The following is a 22,191-nucleotide window of genomic DNA, read 5'->3' on the forward strand; positions in this document are numbered from 1 at the left end:
AGAATAAATATCAAAAATGTAAGTCTTTGTTTTACTATGGTTGCAAATATCAAAAAATTTCTATATGTGACATGGCACCAGAGTTAAGTTAGGGTTTTTTCAAAATGCTGACACGCTGAGCTCAAAAGGTTCGCCATCACTGGATTAGACCCTTCCCCCACCCCCTGGGACACCAGCAGTGTCGGTGGAGCATCGCGGGGTACCGCCAGCATCCGCGGAGCATGCAAGGCATCGCAGGGCTGCAGAAATGGCTCTGATGGCAGGCTAGGCCTAGGGGACCCTACACGGGCATGAATTAATCATGCACTGGGCCTCTAGCCAATAATAACCAAAAATTGGAGATTAAAACAAAGACAGATTATCCCTATAATACTGTGCTCACACCCTAAAAAAAAAGAAAAAAAAAGAAAAAAGCATGCTTTAATTATAACCTCAGTTGTTGGCTAGAGCCAGTAAATAGTATTTCATTTTTGCTAGTAGGAATGCAAATTGATACAACATTTTAGGAGAGAACTTTAATATAATACATATCAAAAACATTTTAAATGTACATATACTTTAAATAAAAATAATGATGCCAACCATGATGATACTAGCATCTAACATGTGTGAGCTTTTACTATATACCAGACACTGTTCTAAGTATTTTCCATACATAAGGTATTAAGAAACTGAGACAGACAAATTAATTTGTCTAAATATACACACCTATGAAGTAAGGATTGGAACCCAAGGCAATCTGATTCCAAAGTTAATGCTCTTAATCACCACACTATACAGCCTCAGTATTATTCCACTTCTTGGAACTTAACCTAAAAAATAATCTAGGAGATGTAAATCACCCACCTTCATCATAACACAATTTATAACAGCCAAACTATAAACAACCTAGTTGTCTAACAATAAGGAATTCATTAAATAAATTATGACATACCTATGTTACAGAATACCATGTAATCATGATGTATTCTACAGCCTGACTTTAGTATAGTTGCAAATGTTCACTACATACTAAGTGAAGGGAAAAAGTAGTTTACAGTACAAACATGATTAATCAAGTGTTGTATGTAATAATAACATTCATGGAGAAAAGACAAAGAACATATACTACATTAGCTCTCAATGGTGAGATTAGAACAACCTTTTTGCCTTCTTTGTGCTTTTGTAGGGTGCCCTCTGCATCCCCACCTGTCATTGGTGGAAAAGGAGTTCTTGGGTGCCGCAGAGAAAAGAATTTCCTGAGGCCCTCACAAGAGGATGAGGTATGGTGGAATGCTTTATTGATTAGGTAAAATTAAGGGGGTTCCTTTCCAAGGTCCCATCTCCCTCTGTCTTGCCATGGAAAAAGTTGAATTTTGTCTTCAGAAGGGCTAAGATTAAAGCCACTGACCAGAGTCTCTGCTCTGTATTAAAGCACAGTCCAGTCCAGCATCTGGCTAGCTTGTTTCCATCTGCAGTCCATTTGTGTAGAGAGTCTGCATGGCCATGGATTCCCATCTGCAGTCCATTTTTGTACAGGGTCTGCTTAAAGCCACACAGCGATGCCCAGCCGGTGTGCCTCAGTGGTTGAGTGTCAACCCACGAACCAGGTCATGGTTCAATTTCCAGTCTGGACACATGCCCAGGTTTCAGGCTGGATCCTGAGTGGGGGATGGACAAGAGGCAGCAACAAATGACTCTCTCTCATCATTGATGTTTCTATCTCTCCCTCTTCTTTCCTCTCTGAAATAAATAAAAATAAAAATAAAAAAGATACTCAGGAATAAACTTAACCAAGGAGGTAAAATACTTGCACTCAGAAAACTACAGGACATTGAAAAAAGAGACAGAGGAAGATATAAACAAGTGAAGAATATACCATGTTCTTGGATTAGTAGAATTAACATAGTTAAAATGTTCATACTACCCAAAGCAATCTATAGATTCAATGCAATCCCCATTAAAATGCCAACAGCATATTTCACAATATGAACAAACACTTCAAAAACTTATATGGAACCAAAAAGACCCTGAATAACCACAGCAATCTTCAGAAAGAAGAATAAAGTTGGAGGGAATCATATTACCAGATATCAAGTTATATTACAAAGCCACTGTAATCAAAACAGCCTGGTACTGGCATAAGACATATAGATCAATGGAACAGAACAGAGACTCCAGAAGTAGACCCAAGCCATTATGCTCAATTAATATTTGACAAAGGAGGCAAGAGCATACAATGGAGTCAAGACAGTCTCGTCAATAAATGGTGTTGGGAAAATTGAAAGGGAACAAAGGGCAGCATCTAGGCAACAACTTTCAAGAAACAATCCTGTCAACAATCACATGAGCTTAAAAGCAGATTCTTTTAAGCTCAAGACTCCAGATAAAACCCCATCCCTTACCAACACCTTGACTATAGCCCTGTAACAGATCTGAAGCAGAGGATACACCTAAACTATGCCCCAAATCTTGACCGTCATAAACTGTGCAATAATAAATGTGTATTGTTTGAGGCTGCTAAGTTTGTGATAATTTGTTATAGAGCAATCAAAAACTAACACAATGTCCTCTTCTTGATGCATATGGAAATATTTAAGAATGAAATAATCTTATATTCTTTTTATATTCATCTTAAACCATACCAGGAGAAAGAAAAAGAGGTGGGTGCAAATAGATTGTTTTATAAAAAATCAGGCAAAATGCTGATAGTTGTTGAAGGTGGGATTATTAGTATTCATTTTTTTCTATTGGTGAGTATGCTTGGAAAATGTTCATTACAAGTTTCTGAATGAATGAATGAGTGAAGTAATGATGACAGCAAACACACAAGCTCTTGGGAGTTTAGCTGTGTAAGGAAACAGATAAATGGGACATGTGAGATTAAGGCAAAGTTTTTTAAAGACTAATGAAAGTTGGTCCAATGGACATTGAAGTAGAAACTGAGTGGTGGATAATGTAGGAAAAGAAGAGATAACTGAATGAACAAAATCGGAGCAAGATCCAAAGTGTAAGTGAAAGAACTAATCTAAAATGATCTCTCCCATTTTAACAGACAAAAAGATGGAGAAAATTAAGCACAGGTAAATTTCATAATGCTTAAGTGTACCCTGGACACACAATGATATCATTTTCATTGACAAAAAAGTTTATATTAATAAAATCTAAAATTTTTTCACACTGATAATATACTCTAGTCATGTACAGAATATGGATGAATTTACAGTATTAAGATGTGGACTCTAAACTCTGCTTCAATGCTTCCTTAATAAATGACCTTGGTTTACACTCCTACTGGCCTAAGTTTCTGCATTTCAAAATTAATACCTACATTACACTCCGAAGAGTCATTGTTGAAAACTATAGGATGTCAATGGCCTAACAAATAGTAGGCTTCTGCTTATCAACACCCAGAGCAAAACTCAAGTCACCTTATTACCAAGCACTTGAAAATGTTTGAGCCTGTAGCAATTATCTCTAAGGATTCAAAGCACTCTGGGATCACGTACTTCGATCATATACACATTCCACACAAGTAAAATGCAGCAACCCCTGGGGAAAAGAGAATGGCAACAAAATAAACAAACATTCCCATACAGAATGGTAAAACAGGAAACTCACACTAGCACAAAATCAGAAAACTAGCTAATGTGGTTTGGGGTCTCCAAACAACAGAAAAATCCGCTAAGACAGCCATATAAGAAATATTCCTCAGAAAGTTTGAATCATAATCTTTTCTGAAATTAAACAACTGGCCCTTCAGAATATATTTCAAAAGTTAAAATTGCCCTTTTCTATCTAAAGCAAAGACCATTAAAGTTGGGCATGATATGGAAGAGATTTACTGCTTAATATGCACATCTCCAAACCTCAGACAATATAACAATATATCTACAAAGAACTTAGAAATTTAAGATATCAAACTCTTTCAAAGCACCCTCAAAAGCTGCATTTACATGTAATTAATTACATGAAAATAATCATAATCACCTTCTTACTAAATCAAGTTCTCAAAATATCTTTGTTGGGCAAATTAGCTTAATTTGAGTTACAAAATGTTTAATGGGGAAGGTACATTTATTTAAAAAACTATTCTGTAATATCAACATCTTGCTATTATCCTGTGCCAAAAAGGCCTTAATCTAATCCTCTCATTTTGTATGAAAATAAATAAAAGGCCAGAGAAACTAAATGATTGATCCAAAATTACTAATCAATTGGTGGCAGAACTGGAATTAGAGCCCAAGTCTCCTGTCCTTGTTCAGTGTTCTCTATGCTACACTGTTTACATTTTTTCATGTTTTCCTTTGTACCAGATCTAACTCCTCCCCCCAGCTTAATATAATAATTCAAATTGTACTAATGGTGAGAGATTAAACCAATATTAACTAATCCAAATGCATTCATTTTGTGAGACTTCTTCCCCTACCCTCTTAATCAAGCATGTCAAACTCTCGGCCCATGGGCCTCACGCGGCCCACAGTGAACATTTTTGGGGCCCAGCCAATATAACAGTATGTAAGAAATGTTTTAATAAAAATTTTGTAATTTTTACAATGTCCTATTATACATAATTATTAATAACGAACTACAACGTTCACTAATGACTGATTACTATAATCGTGTTGCATTCATTTCCCTTACAGGCACACCATATCTCTCCACTAATACTAGCAGCGAGTATTTTAGCAGCCGATTACCACATCATTATTCTTGTACTGACTTGTTTGATGTGCACAACAGGAAATATTTCACTTTCAGAGAACAAGAAAAACAGATTTATTTGCATTACGCTTATTAATTTGTGCAGTTGTTCAGTGTCTGGTAAGTTAATGTTCAAGAAAAAAATATTAATTTTTATTAAAATGTTCTATTTTTTTATGTTAACAATGACTCATTTATTTCAGCCCTTTGTATTCAGCATGTCTCTATCGAAATAAACCTATGTTTCTATGAAAACTGAAGCTTTTGTTTTTTTGCAGCCCACATAAACAAACCTTATCTGGCCCGTGTTAGCCTTTTGAGTTTGACATGCTTGCTCTTAATAGCTATCTTTCACCTCTTAAGTCCTATGGCACAGCATTTTAAAAACTCTGTTCCTCAGAAATACTACAAAGGATCTATAAGCATTTGAAAATATATTTAACTATTCTTAAACCTACTTTAAAAATTCACTGCAAACACTCCCATTGTTCTGAGTTGGTAATAATCAGGGCAGGCTAAGCGTTTGCTATATTAAGACTATGCACGTGTTGTCCCCAGACCTAGTTCTTTCCCAAGTCTGATTTCATAAATGATGGTGATAAACTAAGAAAAAAAAATTTCAAAAGCACTTTAGACCAAATATTATCACAATGGATATCACTTTCTCTAAAAAAAAAAAAAAAAACTTGTTTATTTTGCTTTTATGCTAACTTTGGAATAAAATTTCTCCTGAAATCTCTGTATCAATATAAACTTTTCAAAGTATGTCACTGATTTATATGATTTTAATTGTATGCTGGTCTTTTAAAAATTCAGTTCTACATATGTCTGTTCATGTAAAATTCACAATTCACAACTATAACATAATTACTGGTTGGATAAGGCTTAGGACTGTTTGGTTTTAATGCTCTCCTCAAAGCTTAATAAGATATGACACATGTAAAGTCACATTATAGATCACTGTAGCCCAGAATATAAATTTGAAGTGTTTTTCTGGCTTTTTAAATTATTATAGGGAATGTAAGCAGTTTGACGATAAAACTTTGAAAATAAGTTTATTACAGATGATAATCAATTCTCCTCATTCAACTTTCAGACAACATATATGTATCTTACATGCTTAAAGCTCTCAGCCTTCCCTTTATCAAATTCAGAATGTTCATCAGTTGATAAACTAATAGTTTAAAATACTGTGCCAGTTAAGATCCTACATGCCAACATGCCCAACATGCCAGTCAACATTTGTTTCCAAAGCACTCCTAGTGTCATTTTTATAATTTTAAAAATATTTTATTGCAGTTATATTATTTTATAAGAATGAATGGAAAATGAAAATTTTAAAGCCTACTGGTAATATTAATTCAACTAAAACAATATTGGGCATCATCAAGTGATCTAAAAAGAAAACTTCAGACACTAAATAGACTTAACCAGCTTGAATATAAATGAAACACTGAGAAAGTTTAAAAGATCACATCAAAAGCTACATACAGTATAGGTATGCCAATTATGGACCTATTCACTCTCACCTCCAAATTCACCCTTTTTGCCTACTCTTTGAAAATGAATTTGGGCCCTTTAAGTAATTTTCCTTTGTCAGCAGAGGGGGCAGGAGAGTCACCTCAAGAAATGTCACCTCAAGAAATAGGAGTGATTTTGCTCCCGTGTTCGGGTATGCTTGCCCAGAAGACTCCTGCACTACAGAGGTTTCTTCAGCATTCTGCTCCTGCAGCATATGTGGCTTCCTCAAAGTGTTCATGTGAGCAGCTTTTCTAGCACTAGGCTCCTACATCAGAATGTATACTTCTTGAGGGTATTTTTTTCAGTCTCTTGACATTTAGCAGGCCTTTTCAAACTAATGACTTCAATCTTTTTTCAACTCAGAAAAATCTTCCTCTATTTTTAAAATTTCAACCTTTTCCTTTTATTTTTATTTTTTTCTGGTATCTTTCTAGACCTATTATCAGGTATAAAGTGCAGGGCTGCTATAAACTGTTGCACAGATTGCACTTTTTTGACAAGAAGAACCCACTAAAGAGTAAAAGCTGAAATCCAGCCTGTGTCCCACTTAACCTAGACCTATATCCTGGTCAAAAAGTATCATCTGTTCATTAAACCATGAAAATACAAAAGTGGACCTTCTGGATCAAGGCTAGCTACCATGTCTAAACTTTTCACTAATATTTTTCTTATCTTTTTCTTTTTGTTGTAGATTTCGGATCTTTTTCTATGTGTATGTATGTATATATGTAGCTATAGATGTATATGTCCATAACTATAGAACAATTATTATTTTTGTGACAGCTAATTCACTAATTTGTTAATTTAATAAACATTATGCTGGACTACAATGATATGAGGGGAGGGGGGAAATTTCCATAGTTCCTATGAAGCCTGTGGTCTAGTTGGAGGGATAGCTATTAATCAAGTAATCACACAAATAAATGTATAATTAAAATTGTATAAAGTGACATAGGAGAAAGGTATACGTTTGTAATGAAAGCATTTAACTGTTGGAGCAGAGGAAAGGATGCCAGACACATTGGGGGGACAGGGTAAAACGGTTTCCTGAGAAAGCAACATTTTAGCAACAGCTAAAGAATAAGTAGGAATTAGGTTTTATAGCTCTTCTCTTAAATCCGAAGGGAAAGGAAAAAAGAGGACAATGAAAGGAAGGGAAAGGGTACATATCTAAGGATGCTGAAAATAATTTACTGTTGCTATTTATATAAAACAACATGCCTTAACAACAAATACATAGATGATGATTATAATAAATATCAGTCATACTAAAGGAATGTAAGGAAAGTTAAAATGTATTAAATACTGACAATACTTACAAACCAACAACTTTACATTAGACCCAAGTATCTTCCTTCTAAACATTGTCTCACATAAATATAATATTCCCATAAAAATTTTAGTAAAAAGGTAGACAATATAAAAATTACATTAACAGGAAAGGAAAATAACTATATATTTCTGGCAAAGATTAAATTCTCAATTTCTGGACAGCATAAACAAGTAAGTCTCAAGAGATTTACAAATCAACATAACCAAGAATAAAAATCTCATTTTAACTCCTAGTCAATAAGTACTTAAAACAATTTTAAACAAATAATGCTATGTTTATTCCATAATTTTTTTCCATCAGATATTAGTAATAAGCACTTAAAAGTGTCAAAAAGAAAAATGAAGAAAAACACTGAGCAAAAATATTTGGGGCTCAAGTGTCAGGTTATTACATTAATATTATTATGAGGAATTCATAACCTACAAGGTATGAGTCTATTCCATAAGAACTAAACATAGTTTTCTGCTTCTGGAATAGCCTGTGGCAGAAAAACATTCCCTTTTAGAACTAGAAAGGCTGTATAACACATAGGAGGAAAAAACTCTTAAGGTATCAGAGACTTTCTAAGGAACTAAGACTAGAATGCCAAAAAAAAAAAAAAACCTACTGAAATGAGTTCCACCTTCTATAGGTATAGCTTCCCCTCTCTCAGTTCATTCCATCTATTTCTTTAACGGCACAGGGAAAGGGACTGAGAAACCAGGAAAGGACAGCCACTAAAGGGCAGAAATGTCAGCCGAGCTTTTAATAATTTCACAGGGCCAAAGGAACAAAACTTGGTAGTTGGATCTTGCCATAACACCCAGGATTCCATAATGAAGGGAGACACAGAAGAACAAAACCAACAACACTATGTACTGATTTTCCTCTTGAGGCTTTTGTTGATTCTTACTAGTAAACTATACAGAGTAAGAAGCTTAAAAAGACAGCAGAAAGCAACTGAAAAGCAAGGAAAAGCTTTTAGGACTCTCATGCTGCTGGAGAGACAAAAGCAGGAGAGGACCAATAAAAACCCAGTCTCTCAGCTAGGTTCCCTGCAGGGTTACCAAAGTTGGGCAAACTAGAGGTTTACAAAACCTAAAACCCAACTTTAAGTCAGCTTAGTTCTTGACTGTTGAGGTGATCTGCCTCTATTCTACCTGCCTACCAGAAGATGGGTGAATCCTCTCTAGAAAAATATATTAGGTCCGCAACTGTAATTGCGTTTAAATCTGCATATAATGTCTGGCATTCAATCAAAAGTTATCAATAATAATAAAAATTATAATAACTACTAGACCAACCAAGATACTTAAACAGAAGGGAAAAGATGAGAGAAATAGACCTGAGTGATCCAGATATTGAAGTTTACAGACACAGGTTTAAAGCAGTTTGACTGATATGTTCAAGAAAATATATGACAATACAGAGATTTTCACCAGAGAATTAGAATCTATTGTGAAGAGAGAAGGGGTAGAAGAGGGAATACCAACTGAAAATTCTATCCAAAAAAAAAAAACACAACACAAAAGAAAACAAAAAAACACACAGTATAGTTGAAATCAAGAATAAAATAGATAGGGTTAAAATCAGACTGAGCATAGCTGAACAGATAATTAGTGAGCTGGAACACAGGCAAGTAAAACCTACCCAGAATGGAACAAGGAGAGAAAAAAATGATAGAAAGTGTAAGGGACAAATGGGACATGACAAAATATATAATATAGATTTAATTGGTGTCATAGAGGGAAGGAAAAAACTATAGTGCGGCAGAAACTATATCTGAACAATCTTATTTTTTTTTTTCAGAATTGATGAAAGAGTCATGCTACAGATCCAAGACGTACCAGAAACCCTGGAGTAAATACAAAGAAAATCTTAGGTACTAATAGCTACATCTCTAAAATGAAAATGATTTTTGAATGATTGAAATACAGCAAATTTACATCACCACAAAGAGCTGAAATGTATCTTATCTGCATGTAAAACATCACAAAGTCCCTGTATTAGGCCCAAGAATCATTTATTAAAAATCCACTACATTCACCTAAAAGTTTATGCAAATAATAGAAGCATTTACCTATGAGCAAAACAATATTTTAACATAATATAAAACCGCCCAGCATTTGGTCAAGATAACAAGTACTGCATAAGGAAACTAAAGATGCTCAGAGAAGAATCATAACTTGCTAAGAGTCACAAAGTTCTAATTCCGGGAGCCAATTCTGCAGCGTCAATCTCTAGACCTCCAACCACCTCATGATACTTTTCTTTATCATGGGAATCTTTATTTTTCTAAAGTTGTAAGATTACCAGACTGAAACTATCAGAGCTTTCAGTGGCCAGTGAGGTTCCCAAACAAGGCCAGTACCTAATCTCAGTTTATGGAAAGAAAGTCTGACAGTCCCCAACTCAATGGGTTGCAAGAGCCTATGGGATTGTAAGGAATCCTCAATCAATCATAGACCAAATAAATAATAAATCTCACAATATGTTCTATTTTCCAAATGTGATTACTAAATAAAAATTCATTTAAAAGCTAAAATAAAGGGAAAAAATAAATTACTAAGAGCAAACATTTTGAATTATAAAGCATTCCCTATACATTTCTATGGACTTGTCTGATCAAAACCACATTCATAATCCCAACTTACTAAGGATAATGTCAAACTAAAGCCAAGGTACACCAAACAGAAAGTTTCCTACGCAGACAATAAGAAAATAAACTGATAGCTTTAATCCAACAATTTAATATCTAGGAACTCATCATAAATAATTTCAAGATTTGTTTCTGTAAAGCACACTGTCTCATTACTCATAACTGTCAAAGAACAACAACAAACAAAAACAAAAGAAGCCCAAAGCCTATATATCCAATAGGGGGCCAATTAAATAAAATGCCAATACAGAGGGCTATTTAATAACATGAGGACATATTTACTATATATTAAAGAGAAAAAAATACAGAACAGCAAACAAAAGCCAAAACAAAATTGAAATATACATATAGACACAACAAAATATCTGGAATAATATACATCAAAGGGCGATGTGTTATCTTTGGGTGGTAGTATTAAGGGTAATTTATGTTGTTTCAGTGGGTCAATATTTTGCAAATATTCCACAAAAGACTTCTTAGGATGTTTTGCAATTAGAAAAAAATACAAATTCATTTTTAAATTTGAAATTTTAGAATAGTTGAAATAGGTTCACTTCCTATCCTAGTAATCAAATCATATATCACTTTTACTCTGAACCATATGTTAACACAAGAAACAATTTTGATCAATGTTTGATTTTAAGAAATAAAGACTTGCCGAAGCCGGTTTGGCTCAGTGGATAGAGCGTCGGCCTGCGGACTGAAAGGTCCCAGGTTCGATTCCGGTCAGGGGCACGTACCTGGGTTGCGGGCACATCCCCAGTGGGGAGTGTGCAGGAGGCAGCTGATCGATGTTTCTCTCTCATCGATGTTTCTAGCTTTCTATCTCTCTCCCTTCCTCTCTGTGAAAAATCAATAAAATATATTTAAAAAAAAAAAATAAAGACTTATAGAAAAAAGGTAAACACACTTAATGATTCATCAAATGTTACTATCTAAACTTATGTTGTCTTTAAATAATATGTAAACCCAAATCATTCCAAATCAATGAAATTACCTAATATTTAAAAAATGCTTTCAACAGTCCTTCCAATGTTCATATTAATACATTAAAGCCATAAATGTAAAGATAAAATAGATCTAAATATCATTCCCTCTCTGTTCTAGCCTTATAGCATTTCTTATCTGTATTTCCAACTAGGCACATATTATAGTCAAGTAAAATAGTGAAGGAGCCTTGGTAATAGAAGTCAGAGGCCCAAGATCAGAATCCTATCTCCTACCCTTTCAATTCTTAGACCTGGGCAAGTTAACTTACCTCTCAGTTTCCCTAGCTATACAAAAAAAAAAAGATAATATTTATCATAGAGTTTTTGTAAAAGACTAAATAAAAAACTACAAGTGGTAAGCATAGTGCCTGAAGACTAGAAGGTACTCAATAAGTGGTGGTTGTGAGTAGAGGCATGTGCCACAGTTTTTAAGTCACAGAACTTGCCAAGCCTCTTGAAACCTGTATGACCTTGGACAAGTTACTTAACCTTTAAGGACCTCAGTTTCCTCATCTGCAAAACAGATATAATACCTATCTTGCAGGTTTGTACAATTAGGTAAAAGTAGATATAAAAATCATATTGCATATAGTAGTTACTCAATAAATTGTGGTATCACTATTAGCTACAGCAATAAACATTTGAGTATAGGGATTAGCAGTTTTTAAAATATTCTTATATTTTAAAAGAGTACATGTAATTCTAAGAATTAGACATTATTTAAATAAGTGTATTTCTCTTAATTCCCAATTTAGGTGTAAATTTCAGAACAAAGGTAAAATACAGACCAAGTTTTCTTAAGCACACTAAAAAGATACAGGGCCACTTCACTAGTTCCAAAGTAAAAATATATTATCTATAACTAGATTTGCTTTAAAAAAAATTTAAGTCTAAATAAATCTAAAAGGGTCAGAAGGGGAAATGTTTGTTTCTTTCTGCAATTATAAGTCCTTAGGAAGAAAACAGAAACCTGAACTTTTCTATTTTTTTCATAATTTCACATCTTTACACAACTACTATGTAAGTGCCTATAATACAACAACTCTTTCAAATCTCCGATTTCCTGTCTCCACCTTTGTGCAGAAGCAGAACAGTAGTACAGTTAAGATTATGGACTGTGGAGCCAGACTGCCTGGGTTCAAATCTTGCCTCCATCTAACAGTGTGACCTTAGTTGTAGGCATGTTTTAACCTCCCCATGCCTGTTTCCTGAAAAAATGTAGATTCCTCATACAATTGTTTTAAGGAGTAAACCTTTAAAGTGTTCATAAGAGAGGCTAGCGTATTGAAGGCACGTTATGTTTCCCTTTGTTGTCATTATATTATTACCTCTCAAAATGCCTAGATCTGTGACCTGTAATTAATAAATATTTGCTACTCTGTAGAAAATTTCAACAAATGGCTTTACTTAATATTAGACCTGCTTTGCAAGTATCTTAACATGACTGACTGTCAAGGCCAGCAGAGATAGAGCAGTTGCTGTTAGGATTTTACAGCAAATGTAAAGAAAGTTGATCCCTTCTTACACTTCCTATCATACAAAGCTGTAGCATCGTTACTTGCTAATAGAAGTTCAGAACCAAAAGAGTTTTACAATTTAGGTATGGCATACACCAATCCAGCAGACACAAAACTCTCAAACTCAAGCTCCGTAATACTCAACTACATTCCTTCAAAGAAAAAAGTTCAGATTACTCTTCTATTATAATAGTTTAATGCTTTAAAATAAAAACTATATTGCATAAGTCAACAGCCTATCATAGGCATTAAATAAGACACTGTAATTGAAAGTGTTTGAAAGTTAAATATACATTAAATATGAGCTTATGAATATATTTGAGAAAATCATAACAGATTTCTCCAATCGAACAGCTGCCTTCTAACCCCAAAACTAGTGCTCTGGGGCCAAGATAAAGATACATAAGACGCAGTCAAGTTGCCATCCCACCAGATCATTTCCTGCTTGAAATGTGCTCTTCCCTTATTACTGGTAACTCAGATGGGACTTGTGACACTTGAGGACCAGGAAAATATCTTCACAGTTATTGGGTCAAACAATGACCCAATCCCCAGTAGTATGAGATCCTAACCTGGGTGTAGAAAAATGATTGTTATCTTCAGGTTCAAGAACCTGTTAGCCCTGAAAATCAGAAGTCAAGTACCTAGGGCCACATTTCCATTCCAGCTGAGGGCTAAGAATGTTTACCTGGCTCACCCTCAAATTAGAAGTTTCAATCAGCACCCATCAATAACTCACACAGGCCAGATCAGACCACAGGTCACTTGGCCCCATTCACCCAACCAGGTCCTACCGAAGGCCGGCCAGCCTGCCAACCCTTGGCCTGGCCAACAGGACAATGGCCTGGCAATCAAGAGTTAGATTCTTCTATCCCTGACCGGTTTGGCTCAGTGGATAGAGCATCCGCCTGCGGGCTCAAGGGTCCCAGGTTCGATTCTGATCAAGGGCATGTACCTTGACTGCGGGCACATCCCCAGTAGGGAGTGTGCAGGAGGCAGCTGATCGATGTTTCTCTCTCATCCATGTTTCTAACTCTCTATCCCTCTCCCTTCCTCTCTGTAAAAAATCAATAAAATATATATATGTTTTTAAAAGAGTTAGATTCTTCTAGCCACCGCTCTGTTTCAAGACTCTTGATGGAGTTGACTTGACAAATCAAATTTGATAAGACGCAAAGAATTTTTGAAACACAGGTGGAAAACTTTTTGGCATGTGCCTCACAGATCTAGTCTCTTCATTTGTTCAGTAACATAAAAGTGTATGATCTGTAACGCGTTTTGTTTATAAAACCATTCTGGTCTTAAGGAGATGATGGTCTAGGGGGACACAACTGTCACTCTTCCTCAAGGTCTGCACGGGCCTTAAAAACTTTACTAAAATCAGTTCCTCTATCTGCATGTAAAACTGGGATGAGATCCGCTCCTTCTCTCAAAATAAGTTAAAGGTAAGTACATACTGCACGAAAGCACTCTCTGCATTTCAGAAGGAATTTTCTACAGAAAAACGTACGCAGTTATGTATCACGTATGCAATGGCAGTGATGCAACTCTTTTTTTTTAACACCTAAATCGGAGATCCGGACCAAGACAGTGTGTTGGAAGTCCAGCTCATTCAAGTATGTCTTTTCTGCCCACCTTTGAGGTCCCAGGTTGGGTAATTGGTCTGTGTCTCTATAAATCCATGTTCTGGGCCATAATATAAATGCAGCTCTTCTGTGAGGTCCCTCCTGCCCACTCCCTACCAGCCGGCGGGGGGCCGGGGGGATTGCTGTTGATCACTTTTAATGACACCCCCGCGCCTCCCCAAAACCCTCGTCTCAGCTTTACACTTTGCCCCGGCAGCACTCGACTGGACAGACTATCGGTCCCCCGCCTCCCGCCAGCGCCGACGACCTCAAAAACATCCCCACCCGTTTGCCCGCCGCCCGGACCCCAAAAGCTGCGACTCCGGTCCCACCTCCCCGAGCCGCCCGCCCCGCAAGCCCTCAAGTCCCAAATCCCGGGTGCAGCATCCCCGGCTCCGGTGGGGGGGAGCGCCCCAGGCCCGCCGCGGACCTCGCCCCTCCCCCGCAACCTCGCTCTCCCGGCTCTCACTACCCTCGCGAGTCGGGGGCGGCCAACCTCTCGGAGGCTAGACTGACTCCGAGGCCGCGCGTCCCTTCACCAGGCCCCGCCTGGGCCTCACGGCTCGGCGCCCTCCACTGCCCGCCCGGCCCAGCCAGGCTGACGCCGAAGAGAAGGGTGGCACCAGCCCAAGGCCCGGCACTCACACAGGAAGGTAGGTGGAGGAGAAGGAGCTCCACTTGTGCAGCGCGTAGGGCAGAAGCCGGCACTCGGGCGCCGCAGCGACAGCTCCGCCAGCCGCCATCTTGTCAGCACCAGAGCAGCAGCCACCGACCACGGGCCGCACCGAGGAGGGGGGCGTGGCCTGGTCTTAAAGGGGCCGCGGCCCTCTCGGCCCTGCGCAGCCTGAGGCGCGCGCTCGTCCGCGATTCCCTCCGAGTTCCCGACGCCGAACCCTCCCTCCTCAATGACTTACCGGAACGGGGACCGGAGTGTGAGCCCCTGAGGGACTCTCCTGTGGGGCTTGGAGGGAGTGGCGCAAAGGACTGTCTTACAGGCGGAGGTAAGGAAAAAGCCAAAAATATATGGTGGAAAGAAAGAGATGGGAACTGTGGGCCAGGGAGGGAGCAGGAGAAGACGAACTTGGAGACGTCGGAAACCGCTGCCCTCTCCAGTTTGTAAGCCCTGTCGGGACACAGCATTGCAGGGAACTAGAGTCCATAGCGATGTCCTTCCCTCAGGAGCGGTGGTGGTTTTAAACGTCCTGTGCCCGGTTCCGGAGGCGCACGGGGGTGTCTGCCCTTCAGGGTGGACATTGCTTGTGAGCCTCTCGCACGCACCTGTGGGCTTGGTTTGCTCAGGCAAGACATTCAGCTCCCACCCTCCACCCCAGACCAGACCAGAAAAAAACCTTCATACAATTGGGGAAGCTGTGTGGCCTCCATTTCCCAGTTGGCACATCTGCCCACTTTTAACTCGGACAGACATTCAGCCTAAAAGTTCAGAAAGAGCGAGAGACAGAGACATGTCAAGAGAAAGAGCCCTGGGGGACTGACAGTCCCTGAGCCCCGAAGGCCCCAGGGGCACCACGCCAGCTGCTTGATCTGAAAAGGAGCGCTTGCCCTGAACACCTGGCGGCCTTGGGCAGGGCTCCCATCCGGCGCCTGGGGGTCAGGGGCATGCATGTGGGTCCCTTGGTGTAGCCACGGTGGTCACCAGGGGCCTCGTCACTCCTTGTCTCAGAGGCCTTACCCTTGGAAGCCCGGACCGTGACCCCGTCTCCACCTGACCGATGGGAAATCTCATGCCACGTCAGAACTCCTCGATATTTGTATTCGCTTCAGGTTATCATCGTTCACCTGCCGCAGCTCCCTCAGATCTCCTGAGTTTTTACCCCCATGGGGAGAAACTGCAGAGTGGCCTCTACTGGCGGAACAGGCCACAGTGTGTCAGCCGTCGGGGCACGCGTGCTCTGCGTGTTGCAGGATGTCGGAAAAGTATGCGTTCCTCGGGGAATGCTGTGACCTCAGTGGCTCCAGCGGGGAGTCCAGAGACCGTGGGTAGGACCAGAGGAGCTTAGCCCCAAAGCTGATGAGTGGTTATCTTTGCGGGGAAGATGAAGGTGGTGACACAGTTCAGTTCCTCGGGGGCTCCTCCTTTGCTAAGTATTCCTCTTACCTAATGTCCTAGAGTCCTTGTTCTTTTGCAGACACAGAGATGGTTTATGAGTGATTTTTTTTTTAATCCTCAAGGATATGTTTTACCGATTTTAGAGAGAGGGGAAGGGGAAGAGGGAGAAACAGTGATCGTTTACCTCCCTTACACGCCCAACCAGGGACCGAACCCACAAAACCGAGGTATTGCCCTGCCTGGGAATCGAAGCGGCAACCTTTGGTGCATGGGACGGCGTTCCAACCCACTGAGCCACACCGGCCAGGGCTACGAGTAATCTTTTTTAAAAAGCACATGTAAGCCAGTTCTTCCCAAGTGACTTTCTGTGGCTTTCAGTGACTTTCTGTTCCCTTTGGGTAACATCAAAAGACCTTGGCAGAGACCTTTCACATCCTGCCTTGCCTACCTCTCCAGCCTCCTCTCTCCCTCTCCTTCCTCCTTTGCACTCTTTACTCCAGCCGCACTGGACTAACATAACACACTGGATGGGCTCCTGTAACTTGTGTTCTCTCTGGCCTCCCTCAAGGGCTTAGTCTAAGCCAGTGGTCCTCAACCTTGGCTGCACATTAGAATCACCTGGGAATCTCTTTAAAATCCTGATTTCTGGGCCTCATCCTCCGGAAATTCTGTTTCTTTGTTACTAATGTTGTGGCCCCACCCCATAACAAAGAAACAGAATTTCCAGAGGATGAGGCCCAGAAATCAGGATTTTAAAAAGATTTCCAGGAGTCTAAGCCAAGCCAGGAGTACCTTCCCCCATTCTTCACCTGTCTAACTCCTGCTCCTTTTTCAGCCTATTTCATTCTGGAAAATCATTCCTCATCACTTATTTTGGGATTATGTGCCATTTTCTACATTTTCCTTGGCACCTGAGTTTCGCTCCTTATATTTGCAAGCATTACAATATATTTTAATCTCTTTATTTCTCATTTTCTCTCTCCCTAAACTGTAATTCTCATAAAGGTAGGGATCATGCATATCATGTTCACAATTGTATCCTCAGTCCTGTTAGAGTGTCTAGCACATAATAGATGTTCAATCATATTTCTTGAGGAATGAATGGGTTGTGCTAAAAGCAATCATCTTTACTCATCTTGTAATCTCAGTATGGTCCTGATAGTAAATACTTCCTGGAGAGAGTAACTGATCGTATTTGGTGTGTCACCTGCAAAAAAAGATTTATTGAAAGGCTGTGATGTGCCAGGCTCTGTCCTAGATGCTAAGGAGTCAGGATATACAGACAAGCCAGACAAGGACACTGCTTGCATGGAGTTACATGCTATTAGGGCAACATATAATAAGTCAACTAGATAATTTTAGTGTGTGTATTTAGATGCCAAGAAGACACTAACTACACTGGAGTAATATTTAGATTGGATGGTAAAGGAAAGCTTCTCTAAGAAGGTAGTATTTGAGCTAATACCTGTACAATGAGAAAGTGCCAGCCATGCAGAAGCTGGATAAAAAACATTCTAGGCAGAGAGAATAAGCAAGTGCAATGGGCCTACAGCAGGAAAGTACTTGGTGTGTTCAAAGAAAAGAAAGTGTGGTTGGAGCAAAGTGATGGAGGGGAGAGTGCAGTCAGAACAAGTAAGTCTTGGTAAGAAGTCATGACATGGAAATGCAAAGGGGAGACCTGTGCAAGGATTCAAGCCAAGGAGTAGCAAAATTCACTTTACATTTTGTAAAGATCACCCTGAAAAAAAATTTTTTTTTTAAGTTGGAAAGGCAAGATAGTTTGAAGAAGAATTGACAGGAGGTTATTGTTGTGCCCAGATTTCAAGATTCCCAAGGGCCCACCAGGGAGCCAGCGAGTCCGATGCAAAAGCAAAGAGTCATTTATTTCAAACCTAGGTTTGGCTCCCCTGCCCCCACTTACTGGCACAGCAGCAAGTGGCAGAGAGAGAGAACTCTGTGTGGAGAGAGGCTTTATAGGGGGTTAGGGCAAGGGGAGGAGAAAGGACTGTGGGCCCTGCCGATTGGCCAGGCGCAAGTCGGTGTCTTGTCGACTTCTCTTGATTGTCATTGGCCAGTTCCTGGGTGTGGCCAGCAGCGGCTTGGCTTCCAGGAAGAAGCCTTGCTGAGCACATGGCCAAGGTAAGATGGAGGGCATAGCCCTCACCCTGGGGCAAGGTGGAGGGCGTAGCCCTTACCCTGGGGCAAGGTGGAGGGCGTAGTCCTCGCCCTTTCAGTTATTATAGTAACCAGGCAAGAAATGACAGTGTCTTGGACTAGCAGAGGAGATAGAAGTGGTTGACATATTTTGGAAGTAAAGCCCATTAGACTTGCTAATGAGTAAGGCAGGAAGAAAAGGAAAGAATTAAGGGTAACTCCTGGGTTTTGGGTTTGCACCACTATGTAGATATTGATGCTTTTATTGAGAAGGAAAAGTTTGGGGTTGAAACAGTTTTAGGTTGAAGGAATCAAGAATTCTAACTTCAGTGGGATGCCTAATAGATAGCCAAGTGGAATTGCCAAGGATCCAATGACCTGTATTGGTCAGTCTTATATCAAACTACCCCATAGGCATTTGGCCTTCTTCATATCTAACCAATCAAGAGTTGCTTTTTTCCTTTTGGCTTTGGCACAAGGTGAGTAAATTTTTCTCTGAGTAGCATGGTTACCATTGCTCCAGGTACAGCAGCCCTAGAAGAAACCATCCGTGGCAGCCTTCTGCAAAAGGGGATGCACAAGTACAAGAATAGTCTATGGAAAGAAACCTAGAGTATATGTTGAAAATCTCAGTTTCAGTCCCAGTTCTGCTACTTTTCTAGCTAAGAGACTGTGGGAAACTCACAATTTCTCCAAGTCTCATTTTCCACCACTATAAAGTGAATTTAATAAAATGTATCTTTTCTATTTCACAAGGAGTTTTGAAGATCAAATGAAGGAAAAGTGCTTGCCTGCTATGATATAAGCTCTCATTTAATCTCACAGAACCCTGAGAGATAAATATTATTATTCCCCCTTTCACAAATGAAAAAAGTGAGACTCAGAAATGTCAAATAATTATTTGTCTTCTGTTTACCACCGCACCAGATGTGCAGGAGGGAAGAGAATGAGACTGGGTATTTGTTCCCCTGACTCCCTGCCTGTAAGACTCGGAGCTGACTGTCCTTTACAACCGGAAGTAACAAGCCCTCCTCCCAAGTGGCCTCTCCACAGCTCGCTCTGGTTCTGGGTTCCAGTAACCACCTACGTTTTGCTCCCTGTGATTTCCCGGTATGTTCTCACATCTTTATCAATAGTCCCTTTATTAAACTTCTCAAATTGCCCAATTGCAGAATGCCATCTGTTTCCAGCTAGGACCCTAACTGACACAATAACTCATTCCAAAGAAATATAGCTAGTCAGTGACAAGTCAGAATCTCTTTGGTTCAAAAACCCATCCTTTTTTATTTCATCCGATTCTTCTAAGTGGAAAGAGACTTAGTAAACTGTAAAGTACTATTCAAATACAAGATATCATCATATAATGAAGATCACCAGAGTTTAAAAGCAAAACATATAGAGCTGATTTTATTTGTTTCTAGGCAAAGGAATACACTAATTGACTGAAAGGGAAAAGAAGGTGTTTTTAATTGTTAGTAATGGGTTTTATGGTTGTTATGGGAATTAAAGATTAAAACAAATACTCCAAATAGTCTGGAATAAACCCACAGCTCTGTACATGACTAGTTAAAACAATGCCCATACTTTATAGGCTGGATAGGGGTAGATCTTCACATAGGTCCTGTAAGGGTCTTACTTTAACTTACTAGGGTTGTTCAAAGTTCATGGTTTCTTTAACAACGTTAGCTGGTTTGGAGAGTTGAAGCTCAGTACAGTAGTCAATGTCTTATCTCCTAGGAAAGCTGTGCTGTAAATGGAAGAATTTTCCTTAACAGTGTTATCATGTAACAAATGAAGAGACTGATACCAAAATATGTTAGACGTTATACCTAAATTCACTTATACAACTGGTCTGTTTACAGATCTGAATCTAGAACCCAAGTGTCTAATTTGCAATCACTTTTTTTCCTAATTAATGGGAAATTTTTAGCTCTACACCTATGTTAGTCTTCTTTAAATCCTCTATAACTAGCACATAGTAGATTTTCAAGAAATATTTCCTGAATTAAATCTCTTAGTCCCTCCTGAATTCCTTCTCACTAATTGTGTTAGTCAGTTGAGGTTGTTACAACAAAAATATGATAGCCTGGATGGCTTAAACAACAAACATTTCTCACACTTCTGAAGGCTGGGAAGTGCAAGATAAGGTGCCAGTATATTCAGTATCTGGTGAGAGCCTTCTTCCTGGTTTGCAGACAGCCACCTGCTTCTGCCCCTGGCCCCTAAAATGGATGTTCTTACATACAAAACTCCATCCCAACAACCCCAATAGCATCAACTCTAAAGTCTATAAAGTCCAAAGTCTTACCTGTCATCCAAACCAGATATGGGTGAGACTCAACCTGAAGCAAAATTCCTCTCCAGCTGTGAGCCTGTGAAGCCAAACCTACAAAGGATAGACATCCCCATTCCAGCAGGTGGAAGGAAGGACAGAAGCACGTTTAGTCCCAAGCATGTCTGAAACCTCTCAAGGCAAACTCCATGAGATCTCAAGGCTTGAGAATAAACCCCTTTCTCTTGATGCTCTGACTTCTGGACACCTTCTTTCCCCCATCCCTCCCCCACTTTCTGAAGACCTCCCCCAACCCCTGCCCTGCAGCTCTACCAGGCCAGGGCTCTACCTGGTGGTGGTCAAGGCTTTGGGTGAGGACTGACTGTTGTGATGCCCTTTTGAAACCATGGAGGCAGCCCAGATCTTTGAATTGTCCTCAGGGTCATCCTTCCCTAGCCTTGAAGAATAGCTTTGCTCTAACCGGGTCCTGTAAAATTCAAGAAGTCCAACAGTCTTTCTTCATTCCATCCCCTTCAGTTCAAACTAGGAGTTCCTGCTGGGGAGATGGTTAGGTATGTGGTTCACATCCACACTGATCTCCTTACCAAGTGATCAGTTAACCACACACATGGAGTTATTTTCAAACACTGCTTTCTCATTTTTTTGTCATATGGACAGGCTGAGAAATTTCCATATCTTTAAGTTCTGATTCCTTTCTCTTAACAGTTCCATCCTCAATTTATTTCTCTCTTTTTGCATTTTACTATAAGCAGTCAAATAGAACCAAGCCACTTCTTCAACACTTTGCATTGAAATTGCCTCTGCTTGATGTCCAGTTTCATCACTTGTAAGTTCTACCTTTCACAAAACAGTAGAACACACACACACAGTTCATCCAAGTTCCTTGCCACTTTATAACAAGGATCACCTTTCCTCCAGTTTCCAATACCATGCTCCTCATCTCTGTGTAAGACAAGAATGGTCTTTATTGTCCACATTTCTATCAACATTCTGTACATAATTATTTATATATTCTCTAAGAAGATAGAAGCTTTCTCTCCAGCTCGCCGCTTCTCTCTCTCTGAGTGTTCACCAGAATCACCTTTAGGGATTCCTTCACAGCAATATTGACTTTTTCTAGCATGCACCCAGTGTAAGGTCTCTAATGCCACCATTACGTTCCACCCCCATGATGCTGGGAGCCGGTCCATCCTTGCTGTTTCAAGGGACCTGGCATATATGGCATACTGTTCTTAATATATTTGCTCACCTTCTTGGCACTATGTGTTTTAACCAAGGTCACCTCTCCGAGAAAGGTTGTTTCCCCAGGTAGGGATTTTCCCCTGAAGTTAGGGAGGGAATAAAACCTCTTAACCCCTTCCCCAGCAGAA

The 22,191-nt window shown here is 39.5% G+C and overlaps 1 protein-coding gene across 5 annotated transcripts in view; it reads right to left on the minus strand.

Moving 5' to 3' along the window:
- Window positions 1-22,191, minus strand: part of MKLN1 (muskelin 1) — a 346,320-nt gene that overhangs the window by 168,856 nt on the left and 155,273 nt on the right. For 2 of the 5 annotated variants that reach the window (XM_006752699.2, XM_015567115.1), the window contains exon 1: window positions 14,952-15,079. The exons of the other annotated variants lie outside the window; for them this stretch is intronic. In XM_006752699.2, coding sequence (XP_006752762.1) covers window positions 14,952-15,049 — 98 coding nt within the window. In that variant the 5' untranslated portion in view covers window positions 15,050-15,079. Of the gene's footprint in view, window positions 1-14,951; window positions 15,080-22,191 lie in introns of those variants that run through there. 5 annotated transcript variants of the gene reach the window in all.

This window comes from Myotis davidii, unplaced genomic scaffold (assembly GCF_000327345.1).
Source record: "Myotis davidii unplaced genomic scaffold, ASM32734v1 scaffold1290, whole genome shotgun sequence".
NCBI lineage: Eukaryota > Metazoa > Chordata > Mammalia > Chiroptera > Vespertilionidae > Myotis > Myotis davidii.